The 21,938-nt window shown below is 56.2% G+C and overlaps 1 protein-coding gene across 2 annotated transcripts in view; it reads left to right on the top strand.

The window, feature by feature from the left end:
- Positions 1–20,722, top strand: part of TKT (transketolase) — a 31,846-nt gene extending 11,124 nt beyond the window's left edge. Inside the window, exons 2-15 of one of the 2 annotated variants that reach the window (XM_010376195.2) lie at positions 2,795–2,912; positions 3,794–3,907; positions 4,693–4,790; positions 9,932–10,123; positions 11,753–11,871; positions 13,445–13,638; positions 14,949–15,113; positions 16,124–16,280; positions 16,416–16,546; positions 17,193–17,276; positions 17,403–17,496; positions 18,649–18,771; positions 19,530–19,710; positions 19,852–20,722. In XM_010376195.2, coding sequence (XP_010374497.2) covers positions 2,795–2,912; positions 3,794–3,907; positions 4,693–4,790; positions 9,932–10,123; positions 11,753–11,871; positions 13,445–13,638; positions 14,949–15,113; positions 16,124–16,280; positions 16,416–16,546; positions 17,193–17,276; positions 17,403–17,496; positions 18,649–18,771; positions 19,530–19,705 — 1,765 coding nt within the window. In that variant the 3' untranslated portion in view covers positions 19,706–19,710; positions 19,852–20,722. Of the gene's footprint in view, positions 1–2,794; positions 2,913–3,793; positions 3,908–4,692; positions 4,791–9,931; positions 10,124–11,752; positions 11,872–13,444; positions 13,639–14,948; positions 15,114–16,123; positions 16,281–16,415; positions 16,547–17,192; positions 17,277–17,402; positions 17,497–18,648; positions 18,772–19,529; positions 19,814–19,851 lie in introns of those variants that run through there. The other variant, XM_010376194.2, reaches the window with a different exon arrangement.
- The last annotated feature ends 1,216 nt before the right edge of the window (positions 20,723–21,938 follow it).

The raw sequence follows: 21,938 nt of genomic DNA, 5'->3' as shown, positions 1-21,938 counted from the left end.
AGGGGGCTTTAAGAGACTTTCTTTGGGCCTGGCTCTAAGCTTGCCACACCACCTTCACAGGTTGAACTAATTGGGGTTGTAAGTGGACTATTTTGGTCAAGGCAGGGTTTGTTAGTTTTGTTTTGAACAAACTGTCGAGTGTGCTTGTTAGCCCTGTTTATCACAGAGGCGGGGTATACAGTAAGTACCCTGTATCCCCTGCATCATGCTCCTCACCCCATCTGTCGCCAGTGTTCACCCAGAGTTGTCATACACAGCACCATGGGATGGGGCGTCCGCCTGCAGTTGTGCAGGCAGTCTGGAATGGCAGGAAAAACTCTGGCCCTGAGGAGGCCACAGGCTTAAATGTACGCCTTTGGCCCCAAAGGCCCTCTAGTAAGTTGAGCTTGAAAGTAACTGTGTCCTGTGTGCTCTGTGCTTTACAGTGTGCAGAGCCCGGTCTCAATCCTTGGTTTATTTCTCCTCTCTTGCCTGCATGTGGCCAGCAGGTGTAGGGGGTGTCACCATCCCTGCCTGTAGATAAGAGCTGCAGGTGCTGAGAAGCGTTAGCACCTGGTGCCCCAATGGGTGGTGGCGGCTGCTAGAGACCTGGGTACTGTGCGTGCCTTATCTCCCTGTATCTCCCAGACACTCTCCCAAGTGAAGAAGCTGAGCCCCAGGTTGACGAAGCACTTGCTCAAGTCACGAAGCCCAAGTGGCACAGCTCACCTCCCCAAACCAGGACGCTCTGCCAAGGGAGAGCCCCAAAAGCTCTGGGGAGGAGTGTGGGGAAACCTGGCTCCTGAGCATTCTTCTTTTGTGTGTGTTTACTTGGTAGAAGTGAAGAGAGTGGCCACAGAAGGCTGGATGCAGCCTTTGGAGGGAGTGAAAGGCTGCAGGCCTAGCAAGGAAGGCTTAAGATCAGCTGCAGGTTCTACTTCTCACCACTGGTCACCTCGCGGCTGACCTTCCTCTCGTCACGTCTCCTCTATCTGGGCAGTGGGTGCGCCTCTGCCATGTGCAGAAAGAGCCTGTGCCACACCATTTCTCCCTGGAACCCCTTCCTGGTGGCCAGAGGGACTGTCACCCTGGGGTGTCGAGATGGACGGGGCAGGTGGAGCCCTGCACTTACCATCCTCCTTCCTCCCTGGAACAGTTTGGCCCAGTGTCCATCCACATCCTTCTCCCACCAAGGCTCCTTCCTGATGGGACCATGGCTTTAGAAACAGGGTCCCTCAGGGCCGGGGCTGCCCTTGGAGGTGGGAAGGACGAGAGGTCAGCCTGACTGGGGTGGCCTCTGGTTGAAGCTGGCACTGGGAGCGTGGGATTAGGGTCCCTGCCAGGCAGAAAAGGGTTTCTCATTTACCATGTCCTCACCTCCCTCTTTCAGGTGTAGTGTCTTTTCCCATGACCGGGAGTTCATAGAAATAGTTAAGTATAAGATGATTGTGTGCGAGAATGTTGGTACTAAACCAGCATGGACAGTTTTCTGGATTTCTCTACTACTAACTTGTCTGCACTGAGCGTGACTCACCCCTAACCTGGTGGGAGCGCTGACTGGAGGGGCGGGAGGCTGGTGGTGTGAGCTACAGATGGTGCATGTGCCCTTGGGCTTGGCATGGGGGTGTGTCTTCGTGTGAAGGGCCTCTGGGAGCAGCGAGAGGGCTGCGCTGAGCTGCATGTGGAGAGGCTCTCCCGGGAGGCCTGTGCCCGGAGGCTGAACTGTTAACAAAGCCCTAGGACCAGAGGGCTTCAGGGCTGACCAGGACCTGCAGTGCTTCCCAGCAGGAAGTGCAGCCGCTAGCCCCTTTCCCAGGCAGGGGGCTGGATTGTGGATTATTCACATGGGTCCCAAGAGACCTGAATGAGTCCCATCTCTAAGATGTGATTTTTGCACTTTCTATTGCTCAGCAGCTGCTCAGTGATTAATCATGAGTCTAAAAAGCCAAGGGGACTCCGTGGACCCAACACTCCCAGGCTGGAAGGCAGGTTCTTGCTTTTCAGCCCCACCTCAGCCCCTGTCCATAGGCAGAAGGGGTTTTTATTAATACATGATTATAGCCGTGTAATGAGATTGTGTGTCTTGCTCTGAAAATTCTGCACAAAAGCCTGTTTCCTAGTTGCTACACAGCCCTCAAACTGCCCATTTCTAAAGCTTTCAAGTAGCCCAGCTGATGCAATTGGAAAGCCCAAGGCCCAATTTTTCAGGCTACCACACCTCGTGTGTGGAGGCTGCTGGGAGGTCTGTGGTAACTCCATGAGCCTCAGTCCCTTCCTCCCTGCTCCATGGCTGAGAGGGCAGGGTGCCCTTCACAAGTGGGCAGGGTCCGAGCAGCCCCGTCGGGATGTGGGGTCAGTTGTAGGAGTGCTGGCGCCCCTCAGCTGCTGAATCATTAGACTCCTGGGGACCACTAGGTGGGAGCTAGGCCCTACCCGACAGCAGCTGCCCGCCGCCGCGGTGCTATTCTTGGGCTGCGTCTTCTGTGCTGGATCTCTCCTGGGCCCCTCCTTCCTTCTTACTCAAGTCCAACCCCAGATATTTTCAGTTGCCATGATTCTGAGGATCTGGTGCCCCTGGGAAGGTACAATAGTCCCCAGCACCCCCACCAGCTGGCCCAGGCCCCAAGCTGCCAGCAGTGGCTTTCTTGAGACCCTGTGTCACCCTCCCAGGGAACAAGAGCACATGGCTGTCTGATAAGCCAGGCCTGTGTGACTCCTCGGGACATGCACCCCCCAGGTCCCTATACAGCTGAGCACGATAGCTCAGGAGTGCACGGCCATGATGCATGTGTCTGTCTTCTCTCCTGGGCCACAGCCACCCCACGTCATGCTGCAGCGCCGCAGAGATCATGGCTGTCCTCTTTTTCCACACCATGCGCTACAAGTCCCAGGACCCCCGGAACCCACACAATGACCGCTTTGTGCTCTCCAAGGTAAGAGCCCAGCTGCCCACCGCCAGCCACACCTTGCCTGGGACTAGGGTCACATGGGCTCTGGAATGGTGAGTGGTCTCTGAGGAGGTCTGGCTGGGCCCACCTCTCCCAGGTGCCTTCTCCCTGCTCGTCCTGGCCCCTCCCTCAGTGTCCTGCTCTGCTGACCCAGCTGGCTAAGGAATACAGGACTGAATTGATGGGTTGCTCTGCCATGGAGCCCAGGTACATGAACAACGCTTTAACCCAAAGAAATGGAGTAGGGAACTACAGGGAACATCTGTTGTGTGTTCTGCCAGTCTGGGTGTTGACAGGCAGGACTGGCATCTTGGTCTGGGTTGTGACTCCCTGCCTGCTCTTTCTGTGTTGTGCCAGCGCTCCTGAGGCCACGGCTTGCCCCCCTCAGGGGTAGTGGTATGCTGTAGCGCGTTTTGGATGGGGACCCCCCTGACCTGCCCCTTCTGGGTGGAATCACAGCCACAGACCCCTGAAATCCACCTGTGCTCAGGCCTGCCTCTGTGGCGTCTGGTCTCTCAGGGCAGGCTTTAGAGCTTAGAAGTCTGTCCAAGTTGTTCCCATGCCAGAAACCAGGGATTAGGGCAGCCGGCTGCCTGCTGGGGTTTTGGCTTTGTCCAGCCTCACAGCTGTGCCCCCTGCACCTGTCTTAGTGCCTGCCCAGCCTTGGCAGTGGGAACTTTGGGCTGAAAACCAAGAGGCTGAAGAGGGCTGAAAGGACAGAAGTGGCCTTCACTTGCTTCCTCCCCTGAAATGGATGCTGCAGTTGGCCGACTCAGCCAGGCCCCAGGGGGTCAGTGTGCAGTAGGCACAGCCCCAAGTAGAACCGCTCCCTACCTGACCTCACCCCACTGTCCATCTCCCGGCAGGGCCATGCAGCTCCCATCCTGTACGCGGTCTGGGCTGAAGCTGGCTTCCTGCCCGAGGCGGAGCTGCTGAACCTGAGGAAGATCAGCTCCGACTTGGACGGGCACCCGGTCCCTGTAAGTGCTCCTGCCAGAGCCTCTCATGCCTCTGCCTCCGCTTTCTGTTTCCCAGACATGCAGGACCGGGGCAGAGGGTGCCCACTGAGAAGCCAAAGGTATTGAAAGGCGGAGGAGGGCACTGAGACGAGGAAGGAACGAAGCAGGTGTTTTGGGGGCACGTATTCACCCCAAGCTGGTGCCAAAGGGGAAGGCCTTCTGAGGCCTCAGCCAGGGTGTTCTGGGATGACTTCAGGGAGGTCCTCTCCCCACGCTTCCCTTCTGTGCTGGGCCTCCTTGGCTAGGTAGCTACAGCTTGGGAAGAAAAGGGACTCTCTTCTAAGGGGGTGGCTCTAGGATGCTGGTGACGCCCTGGGGAGGGAACCCGGTTTGTTCCTTGGGGTGCCAACTAGCATCCCTGCAAATGTTAAGACTTCATGGATTACCACAAAAACTGTCATGTGGTCTGAGTCCCCACAAGGGCCACATATTCTATGTCAATTTTTTCATGATTCCCTCTCCCAGCCCTTTGTGAAGTGGGTGATATGGGAACTGAGGCTCACAGAGGTTCAGCCCCCAACCTGAGGCCTAAGGCCACATAGCTGACTAGTGGGCAGGGCTGGAATTTGAACCTACAACTATAATTAGTTCATTAGGAGAAGAAGTCACATGCTGGATAGAGGCTGCCCTGGGGCGTGACCTGCAGGGAAGGGGCTCGCTGGGCTGGGTGGGAGTGTGGCTCCCGGGGCGGGTAAGACCAGGATCCCTTCTCCTCTCAGATTAACTGTGGTCTTCTGTTATGACAGAAACAAGCTTTCACCGACGTGGCCACTGGCTCCCTGGGCCAGGGCCTCGGGGCCGCTTGTGGGATGGCTTACACCGGCAAATACTTCGACAAGGCCAGGTAACACGCCTACTCCCCACCCCCACCCTGGGTGGTTTTGGGGAGTGGTCCTTGGGTGACCCACCCTTCACCGCCGCCCCCAGACTCTTCCTCTTTCCTGGCTAGGGCAGAGTCATACATACGTGTGGCCTCTTTTGCTCTTTAAACATCTGCTATGGCTGGTGCCGTGACCGGCCCCCTTTACCAATGAGGAAACACTCAGGAGTTAAGGGACCTGCCCTGGGTCAGCAGTGACTGGCAGGGCTGGGTTTGCACAGAGTGCATGCTCCCAATCATGTGCTCTTCAGCCAGAGTGCTTAGGCTGAGGACTTGCTGTTTTGCCCCCAGCCCTGTGCCCAGACCCCAGAAGTCTCAGAAAGACCTACCCCCAGGCCCCTGTCTGACTAGGCACCAGGAGCCTGGGCCTGAGCCACTTGCCTTTATCTTGGTAAAGGGGAGGGTTGTATGTTCTGGGGGGTTCTGGGATACCTGTAAGCCACCCCCTGTCAGCAGGGAAGAAACAAACATTTGAGAGCTTGAGCCTCCAGAGGGTGGGTGGTGAGCCTGACCAGAAAGGTGCTGCTCCAGCACCCACCGGGTGATTGGTAGGAGCAGCCCCCCGTGGCCCCCAAGGAAGGTTCTAGCCATAGGTTAGTCTGTGACGGTCAGATATGGCCTGTTGGGGGTGAGGTTGTAAACTGTTAAGAATGAAGTCCAGCTGAGGGAAGGATTGCTTGAGGCCAAGAGTTCAAGACCAGCCTGGGCAACAGAGCAAGACTCTCTCTACAAAAAATGCAAAACTTAGCCAGGTATGGTGGTACACACCTGTAGTCCCGGCTACATGGGAGGCTGAGGTGGGAGGATCACTTGAGCCTAGGGCTTCAAGGTTATAGCTATCCATGATTGAGCCACTGCATCCCAGCCTAGGCTATAGAGTGAGACTCTGCCTCTTTAAAAAAAAAAAAAAAAATTTTTTTTTTTTTAAAAGAATAATCACTGTATTTCATGCTGCTGATAAAGACATACCCGAGTCAGGGAAGAAAAGGAGGTTTGATGGAGTTAAGTTTCACATGGCTAGGGAGGCCTCACAATCATGGTGGAAGGCAAGGAGGAGCAAATCACATCTTAAGTGGATGGCAGCAGGCAAAGAGAGAGCTTGTGCAGGGAAACTCCCGTTTTTAAAACCATCAGATCTCGTGAGACTTATTCACCATCACAAGAACAGCATGGGAAAGACCTGTCCCCGTGATTCAGTTAACTCCCACTGGGCCCTCCCACAACCCGTGGGCATTACGGGAGCTACAAGATTTGGATGGGGACCCAGAGCCTAACCATGTCAATCACTCATCAGAAGGGTTCCTTTGCCCTTTGGGGCCTAGGCCCTTTGCTTAGTGCTCATGTGCTGTATTGGGTTCCACCTTTAAAAACCCCCTATGAGTTGGGTAGTGGTGTGAGAACTGTGACCCATCTTACAGGTGAGGAAGCTGAGGCAAGATGCTGGCCTAGGCCATCCAGTCAGTGGTGGAAGTACCCAGAGTCAGTATTCAGCATTCCCAGGCTGCTCTCGGAGTGGCTGAGGGCACCACAGAAGCTGGGGGAGTCCTGTGGGCGGGAAGCCTCCTGGAAGAGGAAGGCCAGTGGGGCCAGCCCACTGGGTGGGAGAAGGGCCCAGCTCTGCAGCTGGTGGCGTCTCTACTGCCCTGTCCTCCACCCCTGCAGCAGAGGCGCCATGCCGGGGCTGTTGTGGAGCTGGCAGGCAAGTAGGGTTTGGGATGACTGTGGGTCCTTGAAGGACAGGAGGCTGCAGGGAGCACCTTCTTTGTGCAGGCCTTTCCCCAGGACTGGCTCTCCAAGGAGGCCTCACAGTCCCTTCCAGACCCCCTCAGGCCAGTGTCACCTGACCACAGTTTTCTTTTAGTCCCTGGCTGAGCCTTGGGGCAGGCTTGGCTACACCCAGAAATGATTCACCGTGAAGTGAAGAGAGAGAGACACACAAAGAATGGGATGCATGTTTAAGAGCATTTTATTTGGCAGAGAACCAGAGATGTGAGTTAATTATTCCCTACAGTTGCTGGAAATAATTCCCTGTGAAGGGACATTTCCTGACCCTAACATAATGGAACAAGTCAGTGTAGGGAGAAGGAGTTTAGCTGGGTTCCCAGAAGCCAGGGTGGCTTGGGGCCAGGATTGGCTAGAGCCTAGGCCCCGGACTGTACCTGGGGAAAGGGGCCAGGGCATCCAGGGATTATCATGTTAGGCCAGGCACCCAGATTGTGTCTTGATAGAGCAAATTGGCCTCCGCCCTGCCCTCCTGTTTAAAACGTACAGAATGGTATTCAGAAATGAACGTTTTCCTTATTTTTTTATTTTTATTTTTTCTGAGATGGAGTCTCGCTCTGTCATCCAGGTTGGAGTGCAGTGGTGCGATCTCGGCCCACTGCAACCTCCGCATCCTGGGTTCAAGCGATTCTCCTCCTGCCTCAGCCTCCCGAGTAGCTGGGACTATAGGTGCATACCACCACGCCCAGCAATTTTTTGTATTTTTGGTAGAGATGGGCTTTCACCATGTTAGCCAGGATGGCCTCAATCTCCTGACCTCGTGATCCCCTTGCCTCGGCCTCCCAAAGTACTGGGATTACAGGTGTGAGCCATTGTGCCCGACCAGAGTTTTCCTTATTCTTAACACACTGTCTCCCACCCCCAATTTAAATCTAGTGATGTATTTTTTCCATGTTATCATGAAAAAAGCGTACATATCTGTAATCCCAGTGTGTGTGTGTGTAATATAAAACCTAGTATTGCACTTTAAACCAAGCCTTCTATCATGAGCATTTTCTCATGACATTAACAGTGGAGAGCTGGTTTTTGTTTTGTTTTGTTTTGATATGGAGTCTTGCTTGTCGCCCAGGCTGGAGTGCAGTGGTACCATCTTAGCTTACTGCAACCTCCACCTCCTAGGTTCAAGTGATTCTCCTGCCTCAGCTTCCCGAGTAGCTGGGATTACAGGCTCTAACCACCACACTCAGCTAATTTTTATGTATTTAGTAGAGACAGGGTTTCACCATGTTGGCCAAGCTGGCCTCAAACTCCTGACCTCAGGACATCCGCCCACTTCAGCCTCCCAGAGTGCTGGGATTACAGGCATGAGCCACTGCGCCCATCCTGAGAGCTGGTTTTAACGATCACGTAATGTTCTGTTTTATGGAGATGCTATGATCCATCTAGCCAGTCCTCTGTTGTTGGACATGTAAGGTAGTTTCCAAATCGTTCTGCAACAAATGTCAATCTTCTGTTTAGGGTCCCCTCTCTTCAAATTAGTTCATGAATGGATGTTTGGAGCCCCCCCACCCCTAACTCTTAACAGCTCAGGCAATACCAAGTCTCAGGGTTAGCCCAGGCTCTTGTAGGCCCCTTCCCTGTTCGCAACCTCTTCCTTGGCATCTGCTTGGGACCTCAGCACACCCGCTGACCTGAGCCCGATGGCCCTGTAGGGCTTAGCCTTGTCCCTAGTCTCGAAGTCCAAAGCTGTGCTGGGCCTCCAGTGCTAGCCTGGGTTTGGCTTCCCTGGAGGTGGGTGTGGGCTTGGGGTGGGAGCCAGTTGGCTTCCCTGGAATCCCTTTCTGGGAAGTCAAGTTCCCTGCAGGCCTCTCTGGCTCAGCCTCATCGTGTGGCCCCTTTCTGGAGCTGCTGTACCAGACCAGAGCCCCTTCAGGGTCTCTGGGCCCCCTCAAAACCTACAGGGGAAAGAGGAGGCGAGGCTGGGACAGGATAGGGCCTCTGAAGTGTGGGCCTGAGGCTTTGTCCTTCTGGCCATGGTACCCCACAGGGGGACCACCTCCTGTAGTGGAAGCCATAGAAGAGCAGCATGAGGCAGGGGAGGCTGCAGGGAGCGCTCCCGGCCTGCTGGCACGTGGAAGTGCTGAGTCATGCTGACAGCTCCGTGGCTGGCTGTCCCAGCCTCTTCCGGCTGCCCCTGCCTTCACCCTGCAGCAGGGAGGCCTGGAGGCTTGGACTGCTGAGCATGCAGCCGGGTTGAGGGCCTTTTCCTGTAGTAGCAGGAGGGCAGCCATGTCTCCTCTGAGCCCAACCAGGCACCAGCCTCATTTCCTGGGGCTACACAGCTAGACACTGGGCAGGGTAAGGGGAGGTCCCCAAGTCCCACCACTCCTCACCCTACGTGCATGCCTACACTGCAAGGAGTGGACAGTCTAGGCTATAGTCAGACCTGTGTTTGAATCCTAGATCAGCAACTTCCTGACAGCACGACCTTCAAACAAGTTCTGTGTCTATTGCTGCCATCCCTCTGCTACCCACATCCCCTCATATCTCCCAGGCTGGGCTCAGAGTCCCTGAACTGGTCTCCCTTCCTCTAGCCTCACCCCCTCGCCCACCCTCCCCTGGGGCCCGGGAAAGTTCTGTTTGCTGGGTAATTTATCCCAAGTTCAATGTTCTTTTTAACATGTCTCACTGTCTTGAAAAGATCATGGTTGCCTGTGTTGAAGGGAGGAGAGGGCCCCGGTGGTAGAGACAGGGCCAGGCCCAGCTTCAATCTTGGGGTCAAGAGCCAGTCTTGGAAGCTTGGGGAGAGCCTGTCCCATGAAGCACCTGGTCCTCAAGGGCCCTCCATGCTCCAGCCTCCGCCTGAGCCCTCTTGCTCCAGGGTGTTGCCTAGAGTGCCTCAGGCCTCCCCGGCCCAGCTCCCTCCTCCAGGCAGAAGCAGAGCTTGGTTCCCAAGGTTCCCCTTTGCCACTGGCCCACCCAGCCAGTCCCAAGGCCTCCTCCAACCTCTGGTTCACAGCGGGGTCCGTCCCCTGCAGCAGGTGGCTCAAGCCTCTTCACCCACTCTTCCTCACTTTCCTCTCGTTCCAACAACCCCTGTTTTTCTTGATTTTGTTAGCCAGATCCCTGTTGTCCTAGACCTCTGTTTCTTAACAATCAGTACTTCTTCCTGAGCTCCTGACGGCTTCCTTCTTGGGGTGTGGCTTGTGGTGGGCTGCAGGGACCTGGTGACACTGTTGCCCCTTGAGTGTAAATGCCGTCTGTTCTGCATATCCATGCATGGCTGCTCCTTTACCCAGAGTGCAGGCTCCTTGAATGGATGGGGGTGGGAGCCAGCTGGGTCCAGGTGAAAGGGACTGGCCTGATTCACTTTCTGTCCACAGTTACCGAGTCTATTGCTTGCTGGGAGACGGGGAACTGTCAGAGGGCTCCGTATGGGAGGCCATGGCCTTTGCCAGCATCTATAAGCTGGACAACCTCGTGGCCATTCTAGACATCAATCGCCTGGGCCAGAGTGACCCAGCCCCGCTGCAGCACCAGATGGACATCTACCAGAAGCGGTGCGAGGCCTTCGGGTACGTACAAGGCTGTGGCCTGAGTGTGATCACAGCTTTGCAGGTGCAGGAGCTGAAGCTGGGACCTTAAGCCCCATCTAAAGGTCCCTTTCTTTAGCATTTGACTCACAATTTCAAACTCTAGGCATTTGGACTTAGTGACTCAGGCTACCACCGTGGATATGTGGGCCAGGCCCAGTTTTAAGTGAGTTTCCTTGTTTCCGTGGTTATGGCATGGTGGTTCTCAGAGCTTCCACACACCATCTCACATTGACTCACTTTGTTCTTGAGGAAGGAAGGTTCTTGAGGGATGGGGGCTCACTCGGTAAAGCTAAAGGACATATAGCTGCGGAGAGGTTTGAACCTCAGTTTGGTGGCCACATCCCGTGCCCAGCCCCAGCCAGCCTGGGGAGGAGGAACAGGCTCCTAGTGAAATGGGAGAGAGGGTTTCCAGATGCCTCCCTTCGTCCTTGATTGGTTACACATTCAGGGTCAAAGGGCACAAAGCAGGGAGGTCAGTCTGCATGGGTGTCAGCCAGAGGGGTCCTACCTCAAAGCCTCCACCTGTGTCCCCAAACACAAGCTGCTCTGCACAGGGGCCCAGCATTGGCTGAGGAGGCTGTGGAGGGAAGGGAACAGGGCAGGTGCTGTGCAAGGCTTTGGGACTCAGGTCAAGCCTCCAGGGCTGCGTTTTGCAGATGAGCCCGTGCCTGTGACTACACTAAGTAACAGGATGCTTGGGGTTACCTTGCAGTAGCACAGCAGACGCAGGCCTGTGTTCCCTGACTGACCGACCTCAGGAAGGGAGAGGAGGAAGGGAGGAAATAATCTCTGTTGGACAGACGAGAAACCTGAGCCACAGGGTCCTCAGGCCACATCGATCTGGGGACTCAGAGTACAACCCAGCAGCACCCCTAGGACCTGTGTCCATAAACTTGTGATTCAAGCCAGATTGCTAAAGTCCTGGCTCTACTGCTAACTTGCTTTGTGGCGTGGGTCAAGTTACTCCACTTTCAGTGTCTCAGCTCATTGTAAAATGGGGCCAACTCAGCACCCAGACGTGGCCTGGTGAGGCTTCAATGGGCAGTGCTTGGCATGGCACTCAGTTTCAGCGGTGCTATTTTTATTATTATTATGCCAAAAAGAGTCCCCAAAAGGATAGCTTTTCAAGAGAAAGCCTGCTCTGCCCCGGTTCCTTCCTGTATATTTGACAACATGGTTCATTTCAAAAGTTTCCAGCACCACATCCAGCATCTATGATCAATGTGTTCCCCCAAATAAAAATTGGGCCAAAAAAATTCATCAAGAATCTAATAGCAGACAGATTCCAAATCCAGTGTGCTGACCCCAGAACAGCTTTCAGTAGGAAATGAGCGGATCAGGAATGGAAGAGACAATAAAGGAACTGAGCTCTGGATTACTTAGGAAGAAGAAGAAAACCTGTTCAGAGGCAAACAAAAGGAGTAAAAATAATGTGAAAAAGAAAAGGATTAAAAAACACAAACTGGAAACCAGAATGTTGCAAGCTTTCTACTACTCCAGCTGAGGCCGCAGTTGTGGGGTGGAGCCAAGGCAGACCTTTCCCTGGGAGGCTCCTCAGTGCTGTGGCCCCTGGGAATTGCCCCTCACTCTCTGCTCCCCCATCCCCAGTTGGCATGCTATCATCGTGGATGGACACAGCGTGGAGGAGCTGTGCAAGGCCTTTGGCCAGGCCAAGCACCAGCCAACAGCCATCATTGCCAAGACCTTCAAGGGCCGAGGGATAACGGGTCAGTATGCATGAGCCGCCTTCCCCACCTTCACCCCTGTCCCGGACCCTGTGGCTACGTAGCTCTGACCCTCACATCCAGGGAAACACTAGCCCTTGCTGCACACTGATTGCACCAGGCTCCAGGGAAGGGGAGCGGGAGACGCTATGACTCAGTGACCCCCCCCCCCGTGGCTAAGTCAGGATTTGAACTCGGATCTGTCTGGCCTCTGCCAGTGGGGGCATGTACAGGCAGGAGGAGAGGAGGGACTTGGAGGGTATGTGGGTGAGAGGAAGGTCATGGAGTGAGGCAGCCCCCGTGCCCCACCCTGACTGGTACCTTTCAGAGCCGCAGCGCTGTACACTCTGCCAGCTGCAACCACATGCTCCAGCTGAAGAGCCAACACAGAGCTGGGCAGGGCCTGGAGAGACCTGTTCCCTCCAGGTGGTGAGTGGGGTGCGCCTCAAGCAATGGCAGGCTCTGAACAAGGCCTGTGTGGGCTGAGAACCTTGAGGGGTTTGGAACCTGGCTTCTGCCCCAGGCCAGAGAATGAGACAGGCGTAAGTCACTCCTTGGCACCCAGGTGTGGGCTTCAGATTCCTAGGCCTGGGATGGCCCTCACCCATTTTAAAGATGGGAAAATGAGGCTACAAGTGGTCAGGGACTTGCCCCGGGACAGAGGAAGTCTATGGCACGAGGGGGGCTGATTCCCTCACAGATGCCCCTGGCTGTCCACTTGCCTGCTCTCAGGGGTTGTGGCTTGTTCTGCCCGTGTAGACTCAGGTATATGAGGACGTTCTGAGTGGGGGTTTGGCGGTGCTGGGTGGTGTCTGGGAGGAGGTGGATGTCGAGGATAGGGCTCTGGGATATTGTCATGGCTTTGGTGCTGCTGCCTGGCACTGCCCTCAGGTGTTAATAATACTGGGCAGGTTCTGGACCACTTGCAGCTTCTGGGGGGCTGCTGGGTGCTGAGAGGTCAGTCTGTTCTTCGCTCTGGCCAGACTCTAGTGACTACTGAGGTGACCTCCAGGGAGAGGGATATTCAGCCTTGCTGGCCCCACACAATAAGGCGCCATGGGTGGGCAAGCCTGGGTGCTTGGAGACCCCTCTGCTGCTCACAGATGCATCGGGTGACCCTGGAAGCCTTGTTCTGGCCTTGGGTTCCCCTTCTGATGGCCAGGGTCCCTTCCAACCCAGTCGACAAACTGAGTATTTCTGCAGCAGACACCACCTCTGTGTGACACCCTGTGGGTAGAGTTGCGGGGAGGAAGAGAAGGGACACATTGGTGAAGGGATGGGGCAGCAGGCCCAGAAACACACACCTGCCCACGTCTGGCCCCTCCTTTCCCGCTCAGCTGCGAGTTCCGGGAGGACCAGGCAGTAGACAGTGAGTGGTGGGCGCACGGGAGTCTATCCTATTCACTGCGACCCTCCTTTCCTGGCCCCCGTGCCTGGCTGGGCTCCTCCTGTCTGGGATGATGCCATTCCTCCCTTGCCCTCGGCAGGTGGAGGGCCAGGCTCCTGGGGCAGCCTCCTGGCCCTCTGGGAGCTTCTGTCTTACACATTCCTCTGTCCTCCCATGTTGGGCTTGCAGGGGTAGAAGATAAGGAGTCTTGGCATGGGAAGCCCCTCCCCAAAAACATGGCTGAGCAGATCATCCAGGAGATCTACAGCCAGATCCAGAGCAAAAAGAAGATCCTGGCAACCCCCCCACAGGAGGACGCCCCCTCAGTGGACATTGCCAATATCCGCATGCCCAGCTTGCCCAGCTACAAAGTTGGGGACAAGGTACAAAGTGGGGCCCTTTTCTCTGGACCTGTAGTTCTCAGGTTCCCCAAGGCTGTGGCCCAGATGTGCCTTCTGGAGGGCTGGGAAAGGGAGGAGAGCGACTCATTTAGGACAAGGAGTGATTCCTCAGGTGTTCCTGTCACTTCTCTCAGCAGGACAGACAGCTCTGGAGTTGACCTGCAGAGGCTCAGACAGGGCAAGGGAGTTGTCCACTTAGCAAACTTAGCAAGCTACTGACAGAACTGGGATCAAAGCCAAGGACTCACTCCCAAGTCCTTGCATCGCTGGTCCACGAGGGACCCTTGGCCTGAGCAAGGCTAGGCAGAGCTGTCCTGCTCCAGGTTTCTGTCCCAAGGGAACCCATCCATGCAGCCTGTGCCTGGCCTTGACTCCCAAGCCTTCTGTGTTTCCGTGCAAAGTGGAATAGGTTCATAGACCTGGTGCAGCAGGCTGGAGGTTGGGGCTGGTGGGTGTCTTCTGTAGCTTATACCTTTCACAGCCAGGCTAGGGGCAGGGGGCGCTCCAGGGGCTCCCAGACATTGACCATACTCGTTGGCAACCTTTCAGCAGTTCAAAGTCTCCACAGGACCTTGTGCTCTTGGGCTTCTGTTTTTGGCCCCGTTTTGTTTTTTTTCTTTCTTTTTTTTTTGAAACGGAGTCTCGCTCTGTGGCCCAGGCTGGAGTGCAGTGGCCGGATCTCAGCTCACTGCAAGCTCCGCCTCCCGGGTTTACGCCATTCTCCTGCCTCAGCCTCCCGAGTAGCTGGGACTACAGGCGCCCGCCACCTCGCCCGGCTAGTTTTTTGTATTTTTTAGTAGAGACGGGGTTTCACCGTGTTAGCCAGGATGGTCTCGATCTCCTGACCTCGTGATCCGCCCGTCTCAGCCTCCCAAAGTGCTGGGATTACAGGCTTGAGCCACCGCGCCCGGCCCCGTTTTGTTTTTTTTGAGATGGAGTCTCGCTCTGTCGCCCAGGCTGGAGTGCAGTGGCACGATCTAGTCTCACTGCAAGCTCCGCCTCCCGGGTTCACGCCATTCTCCTGCCTCAGCCTCCCAGGTAGCTGGGACTACAGGCGCCCGCCACCTTGCCCAGCTAGTTTTTTGTATTTTTTAGTAGAGACGGGGTTTCAGCATGTTAGCCAGGATGGTCTCGATCTCCTAACCTTGTGATCCGCTCGTCTTGGCCTCCCAACGTGCTGGGATTACAGGCTTGAGCCACCACACCCGGCCTTTGGCCCCATTTTAATCCTCCTCTAAGGCGTGCACACACCCTCAGAGGGGTCCAGAGGCTTCCCACTCTCTTCCTCACAGATAGCCACCCGCAAGGCCTACGGGCAGGCACTGGCCAAGCTGGGCCATGCCAGTGACCGCATCATCGCCCTGGATGGAGACACCAAAAATTCCACCTTCTCGGAGATCTTCAAAAAGGAGCACCCGGACCGCTTCATCGAGTGCTACATTGCTGAGCAGAACATGGTGGGTGCCGGGGTCGGCTGGCAGGGACAGGTCCACCCAAGGCTGAAGGCTGTGGTCTGAGGGGTGCGGGGCAACCATTTTGGCAGGGCCAGGTGCCTGCTGTGGGCCAGCCCAGGGAGACTATAAGAAAAGCCAGGACCCAGCATTAACCCCTGACCTTGAGTAGCCACAGTTTGGGAGGTTCTGCCGAGGTGCAAATGTCCTGGACAAGTGTGCACGTGGGGGAACCGAATGGGACTGCAGGTGCTCTCAGGAGGAGCTGCGTGCAGGCCAGGCCTGGTGGTGAATGGGGTCTCTTCCAGGTGGAGAGCAGGCCCGGCCAGTAGGTGGGGCTGTGATGGGTATAGCAGCCCGAGTCTGTTGAGCGCATGTAATGCACACGGCTCTGGGCCCTGCCACCCTGAGGGATGCAGAGATGAGGGAACTCTGGGCCCCTGACATGTTCCTATCTGGGGAAGCAGCCCCTTGTCAGGAACTGAGGTTGTGAAGTAAGGAACAATGTTTTGTCCACTTTTTCAAAAAATCTCCTCATGGTGGTCCAGGAGCCCAGCCTGGCTTGCAGGCCCCTAGAGACAGGGAGCTTCGTCTCTCTGGAGGGCACTCGCATCTCCAGAGTTCTTCCAACTGGACCTGAAATTATCTCTGGTTTCCAGAGACTGCTCTGCAGGGTGTGGGGCTGGGGAGGCCTCAGGTACTGGGGAAAGAGGCCTCGTGTTGGCTGGCAGATTTTGGAGCCTTGAGGGGCAGCTGGTTTGGAACTGATGACTGTACTCAGTGCTGCTTCTGGATGAGTGATCTGGGGACTGGAGCCTCAGCAGGCGTGAGACTACTGCCTTTGGACCCTGGGGAGGGGGTCTCTGCAGAAGAAGGTGGTAGGGGACACATTCAGAAGCTCAGAAAGGATGGACAATCTATACACAAACTGTGGCCTTCTCCACGAAAGGGGTCCTAGGCTCCCCGACCACCCTCTGCCTGCCCCTTTGGACTGACCCTGCCCCCCCTGCCCCTAGGTGAGCATCGCGGTGGGCTGTGCCACCCGCAACAGGACGGTGCCCTTCTGCAGCACTTTCGCAGCCTTCTTCACACGGGCCTTTGACCAGATTCGCATGGCCGCCATCTCCGAGAGCAACATCAACCTCTGTGGCTCCCACTGTGGCGTTTCCATCGGTGAGTTTAGCCCGGGCACTTACACCTGGAGCTCCCTCGACTTTTGCACCAGGAGGTATGGGAGGAGGGTGGGCGAGGATTCCAGCCCATGGACGGGGGGGTCTTATTTCCGCATATCCTTTCCCCACACCCCAGGGGAAGACGGGCCCTCCCAGATGGCCCTGGAAGATCTGGCCATGTTTCGATCAGTCCCCATGTCAACGGTCTTTTACCCAAGTGATGGCGTTGCTACAGAGAAGGCAGTGGAACTAGCCGCCAATACAAAGGTAGGTCGCATGGCTGTTCTTTCTCCTGCTGGCAGCTATCGCTTCCTGAGGGAAACAGAAGAGGAGGCCAGAGCTGGTCACTCGCTGCCCCAGGGGGTGTTTCCTGACCTTGCCCCTGGTGTTTGTGTAGCTTGTGGAAGTTAGACAAGAAAAAATGAAATACATGCCGCACTTACTGCCACGTGGCAGACATTGTCAGCTGATTGCCACAGTCTGTCTCCGCTGAGAATCCTGGCAGCCCTGGCCAGTCCAGCGGTTGACACCTGCCCACCCTCCTGAGTTGGGTTCTCCAAGACAGGCAAGGATGAGCTGAGCCCTGTGGTCCAGGCCTGGAGCTGCACTCCATAGACACAGTGTACATGGTTCCTGCCCCTCTGCCTGGTGCACTCTGCAGGAGTAGCCCACCTGCAGCCAGTTTACCTGGTGGAAAGTTGCCTTCAGCCTGGGGCTGCGAGGTGGCGGGCAGTTAGAGTGTTCAAGTGGGGTGCGGGCGGCAGAGGGCAAGCAAGACCCTTTTCCCTGCTGGAGCAGCCAGGATGCAGTGACTGACACTCCCATGGGCAGGGATGGCCTCTCTAGAAAGACCTCGTCTCTGAGGTTGGGTGTGTCACATCCTGTATCCTCAGTTTATCTGTTTCCGTCTCAGGGTATCTGCTTCATCCGGACCAGCCGCCCAGAAAATGCTATCATCTATAACAACAATGAGGACTTCCAGGTCGGACAAGCCAAGGTCAGTGTCTCACATGCCCCAGGAGTCCACAGAGCTGCCTGGACCCTCCCTGCTGTGACTCCCAGCAGTCAGGGCCCAGCCTGCCCTGAGGCCCTGAGCCTCACTTGCCCTCTGTGTCACCCTCAGGTGGTCCTGAAGAGCAAAGATGACCAGGTGACCGTGATCGGGGCTGGGGTGACCCTGCACGAGGCCTTGGCTGCCGCCGAGCTGCTGAAGAAAGGTGAGAAGGGGCCTCCAAAGTCATCCACTGAATGGCCACTGCATGCCAGGTCTTGGGGTTCTTTCTTTCTTGAAGAGCTCACAGCTAAAGAGAAAGAATTTCATTTAATTAAATGATGATGGTAATTAAAGCCATCCTTTGAGCACTTGTTCTGTCTGGCATGATGCTAAGTCCTGGGACTGCAGTGCTCACAATCCCTACCCTATGACTCTAAAGGTGAGATCCCCCAGCACGGTGGTCAGAGCAGTGGCCTGGAGCCTGCCCGCAGGGCTGGAATCACTCAGCCAGGCACTAATTAAGGAAGTTATTCCCTACCTATCACCATGCCTGTTTTCCCATCTGAAAATGGAGATGCTAGCCCCTTCCCCGCAGGGTTGTCCTGAGGGTTACATGCATGTGACTTGGTATTCTATTATTACTGCGAGCTCACAGTGTTGGCTAGTGGTTTGTAGGGGAGACAGGCATTGGCCTCTCCTGCAATAGAATCACACAACAGATGTCATGTTTTAGCACGAAAGAGGGGACAGGTGTGGCATCTTCCAGAAAGTGGCCTCAGAGTGGGTAGGAATTGATTAGTAGAGAGGGGAGTAAAGGGAGGCCAGAGCAGGGCCAGGCAGGAGCAAGATGGGGCTGGAGGAGCCAGGGGACCCCATCCCCAGGCAGGGGGAGATCCACTGGGGTGAGCTTTAAGCAGGGCCTGGCAGGCTTGGGTTTGTCCTTCTGAGAAGGTGCTTCTGCTGCTGGGGCCGCACCTGGGCCTCTGATCACTCTGCTGGCTGCAGCTCCCCCACATCACCACATCAGCCCTCACCTTCTGTCAGGCCAGATACCTGGAGTGTTTCCTCTCGCATTCCCTTTGTCTTCAAGGTTGTGGGAGGATGAGGGAAGGCGCTCAGGGCCTGCACACTCCACTCCGGGTTCTTGGATACTGCAGGCAACGCAGCTGGACCAGATGCCCCAGTGCAGGGGGTTGGCAGGCATAAGCTCAGCCATGGGAACAAGATGGCAAGTGGTTCTCCCTGGGACAGGGACAGGCCCACAGGCTGAGCTCTTAGCTAAACGCAGTCCTCAGGATGTCCCACCAGGCCCCCACCAGGGCAGACGGTGGTGCCCAGCCCTCCCCTCAGCCATGTTGTATGCTCTCCCTCACAGAAAAGATCAACATCCGCGTGCTGGACCCCTTCACCATCAAGCCCCTGGACAGAAAACTCATTCTCGACAGCGCTCGTGCCACCAAGGGCAGGATCCTCACCGTGGAGGACCATTATTACGAAGGTAAGGAGGCCTGGGGCAGGCAAGCTGGGCAAGGGGCAGGGCCAGAGAGCCCGAGCATTGGACGTGCCTCTTCTGTCTGAGCCCCAGGAGGGCAGCTGTGGCCCAGAACCCCCAGAGCTGTCCCTCAGAGCAGCTGGGACGTGGTCTCTTAACAGGCCTCAGACTTGGCCTGGAGACCCAGCTAACGCACAGCTGCTGGTGAGCTCTGTGGAGCTCCTGCTGCCCAGGAAGCTGGCGAGGATTCCAGCCTCGCTGCTAAATGGTGGTGGTGTCCCCAAGGTAGTGGTGAGTCCTTCACACAGCAGGCTCCCTAAGTACACACCAGCCTCTCTAAGGAGGAGGACCCAGTGGGAGAGATGGGCTTTGATTCTGGGGTCAAATGTAGATAATCAGACTATGGACGGTTGCTGGCCAGAGGATGGTGTTTGAAACAAACATTTAGAGGCCACGTTTGGGCCTATAAAAATAGTTTTGGGTTGAGTGTGGTGGCTCACGCCTGTAATCCCAGCAGTTTGGGAGGCTGAGGATGGCAGATTTCTTAAGCTCAGGAGTTGGAGACCAGCCTGGGCAACATAGTGAAACCCGACTCTTTAAAACAATAAAAACAATGAGTTATGTGATGGGCTCGTGGCTGCAGGTGGAGAAAGGCAGTGCGTATGCAGCCTCCTCCATCCTTGACTAAGGCTGACAGAGAGGGCTGGGCCCACCACTGCTCACCCTGAGGCCTCGTCTTCTGACTCCCCTCCTTTCATTTCTAGGTGGCATTGGTGAGGCTGTGTCCAGTGCAGTGGTGGGCGAGCCTGGCATCACTGTCACCCACCTGGCAGTTAACCGGGTACCAAGAAGTGGGAAGCCAGCTGAGCTGCTGAAGATGTTCGGTATTGACAAGGATGCCATTGCACAAGCTGTGAAGGGCCTCATCACCAAGGCCTAGGGCGGGTACGAAGTGTGGGGCGGGGGTCTATACCTTCCTGAGATTCTGGGAAAGGTGCTCAAAGATGTACTGAGGGGAGGGGTAAATATATGTTTTGAGAAAAATGAATTGGCCCTGAAATGTTTTCTTCTTTGATGTGTTTGCAGCCAGTGTGGGTTCTGGGGAAGAAGGGTAGAGGGTGCGCTAGGGAGGCTGGTGTCCTTGGCCCTGGGACAGGACCTTGGTGTCCCAAGTCCCCTTGGAATCACCTGCAACTGCCCTCAACCTCCAGAACTATCACTGCCTCCCATTCATCACCAGCTGACATTTGACTGCAACCTGCCTTCTAGCTGAGAGGCTGAGACCCACATCCCTCATTGTGACCTCAGTCTGCCCGGCCCTGAGGGGCCTGGGGAACTGCCTCGGTGTGGAATCTGACCGGGCACTCTCAGGGCTGCCCCACCTCCCCCAAGTCCCCACAGCCTTGCAGTCAGGTCTCTTGGGGTAGAGAGGTTCACTTGCTTATTGTCCCTCATCCTTGTCAGACCCTCTTAACTAGGCATCTCAGAGAAGCAGAGACAGGGCAGCCTTCGTCCTGGGGGAAAAGGGACCCTCAGGATGGCATGAGAGGTCAACTGTCCCCCTCAACTTGTTAAAATGCAGATTTCTGGGTCTTGCCACTGGGGCCTGGGACTCCATATGACAACTGGCCCAGGAGCGTCTGATGTCAGACACAGAATTCTGCAGTCCCCAGCTCCAGCCCCGTCCTGCTCTGCTGTTGCTAGGTGACTGCCCTCACACTGCCGGTTTCTCCGCCTGCTGCTTGGGCTCAGCTGGGGTCAGCCCTGCTTCTAAGGCCAGCTCTGCAAAACCTTGTACTGGCCAAGAACAAACTAGTGCTGGGGGAGGAGGGCTGGGTGCCCCGGCCACTGGTGGGGTCCCCAGGAAATCCTCAGAGTTGTTGCAAGGATGAGACACATTTGTGGACCTGTCCACCTGTCCTCCTGACAGTCTGGAGAGAAAAAACCTGTCAAAGCCGAGGTGAGGCAACTGCCCCCACCACTTAGCTACCCAGCCAGGTCTGGCAGTGCTGGGGGCTGTGCCTGTGTTTCCCTTAACACCAATTTCAGAGGGAGCAGGCATGGGGGACGTGGTTGGGTCCCAGGGAGGTGCCCTGGGCTAATGTCTGTTCACCAGTGTGTTGAGGGCAGACCTGGGATTGGGACCTGGGTCTCTGTGAGTCTAGAGATTCCACCTTCTGTACCCTACTGCCCCTGGGGCCCTCAAAAGAGAATCATGCAATAGGCTCCCTAGAAGGGCCCTGGTCGCACAGGATGATGGGAACAGCCCAGGGCGCAGGTCCAGTGCGTCTCCAGAGCCCACAGGCCCCTGCAGAGAATCTAGAGACAAATACTGGGATAAGGACACCTGAGCCATAGGCACAGGCCCAGCCTACAGCCTGGTGAGCCCATCTACACTGGCTAGCCATGCCCCAAGGACCTGAGAGGCCCTGGTTAACCCAAAGCAGAGGGACAGGAGCGGCAGCTGCCTTCACCCCCAGCCTGCCCGGCCTCTCCCAGGCCCACATGGCTTGTGAAGGAGAGGACAAGAGCCTGGGTAGCAGGTGCCAGGGCCTGGGCAGGATGAGGGAGGAGAGGCAAGACCCCTGATCCAGTCACCCAGACCCAGTCCTGGGACATCAAGGCCACAGGAAGCTGGGACATTCAGGGATCCCAAGCCATGGTGAGCTCCTGAAACTCTGCCTCCTTTTTGGTGAGAAGGCTTAGTGTAGGGCGTGCTTGGTGTGGAGTGTGCTGGAAGCCATCACTGGGCCTTCATAGGAGCCTGACAAATTTGTCATTTCTCCCTCAGCCCCTGCTCAGGCAGTACAGGAAGTCAAGACGGTGCCTGAGGCCTGACTGGAGGCTGGTGTGGCCTGACCTGCCAGCTAGCAAGGCCTGGCGGGGCCTGATGGCAGAGGCAGCTGAGCAGGAGGGCAGCATGGCACCATGGCAGCCTAGGACAAACTTTCCTGGCACCAGGGAAAGCCCCTCCCACCCCCACTGGTAAAGGGGAGGCTGAGGCTACAATCCACACAGCCACGAGCTGGGATGCAGCTGCAAGGAGGGCGTGCTGGTGATACCTCACGTCCCTACCCTGCTCGGGCGAAGGCTGTGGCAGCTGAGCCTGACAGGGGCGGGCAGGGCTGGGGGCAGACTTCCCAGACCAAAGCCACCCCACCATCCTCTGCTCA

This window comes from Rhinopithecus roxellana, chromosome 1, assembly GCF_007565055.1.
Source record: "Rhinopithecus roxellana isolate Shanxi Qingling chromosome 1, ASM756505v1, whole genome shotgun sequence".
NCBI lineage: Eukaryota > Metazoa > Chordata > Mammalia > Primates > Cercopithecidae > Rhinopithecus > Rhinopithecus roxellana.
The sequence above is the reverse complement of the archived record's forward strand: the minus strand, read 5'-3'. Positions and strand labels throughout refer to the sequence as shown.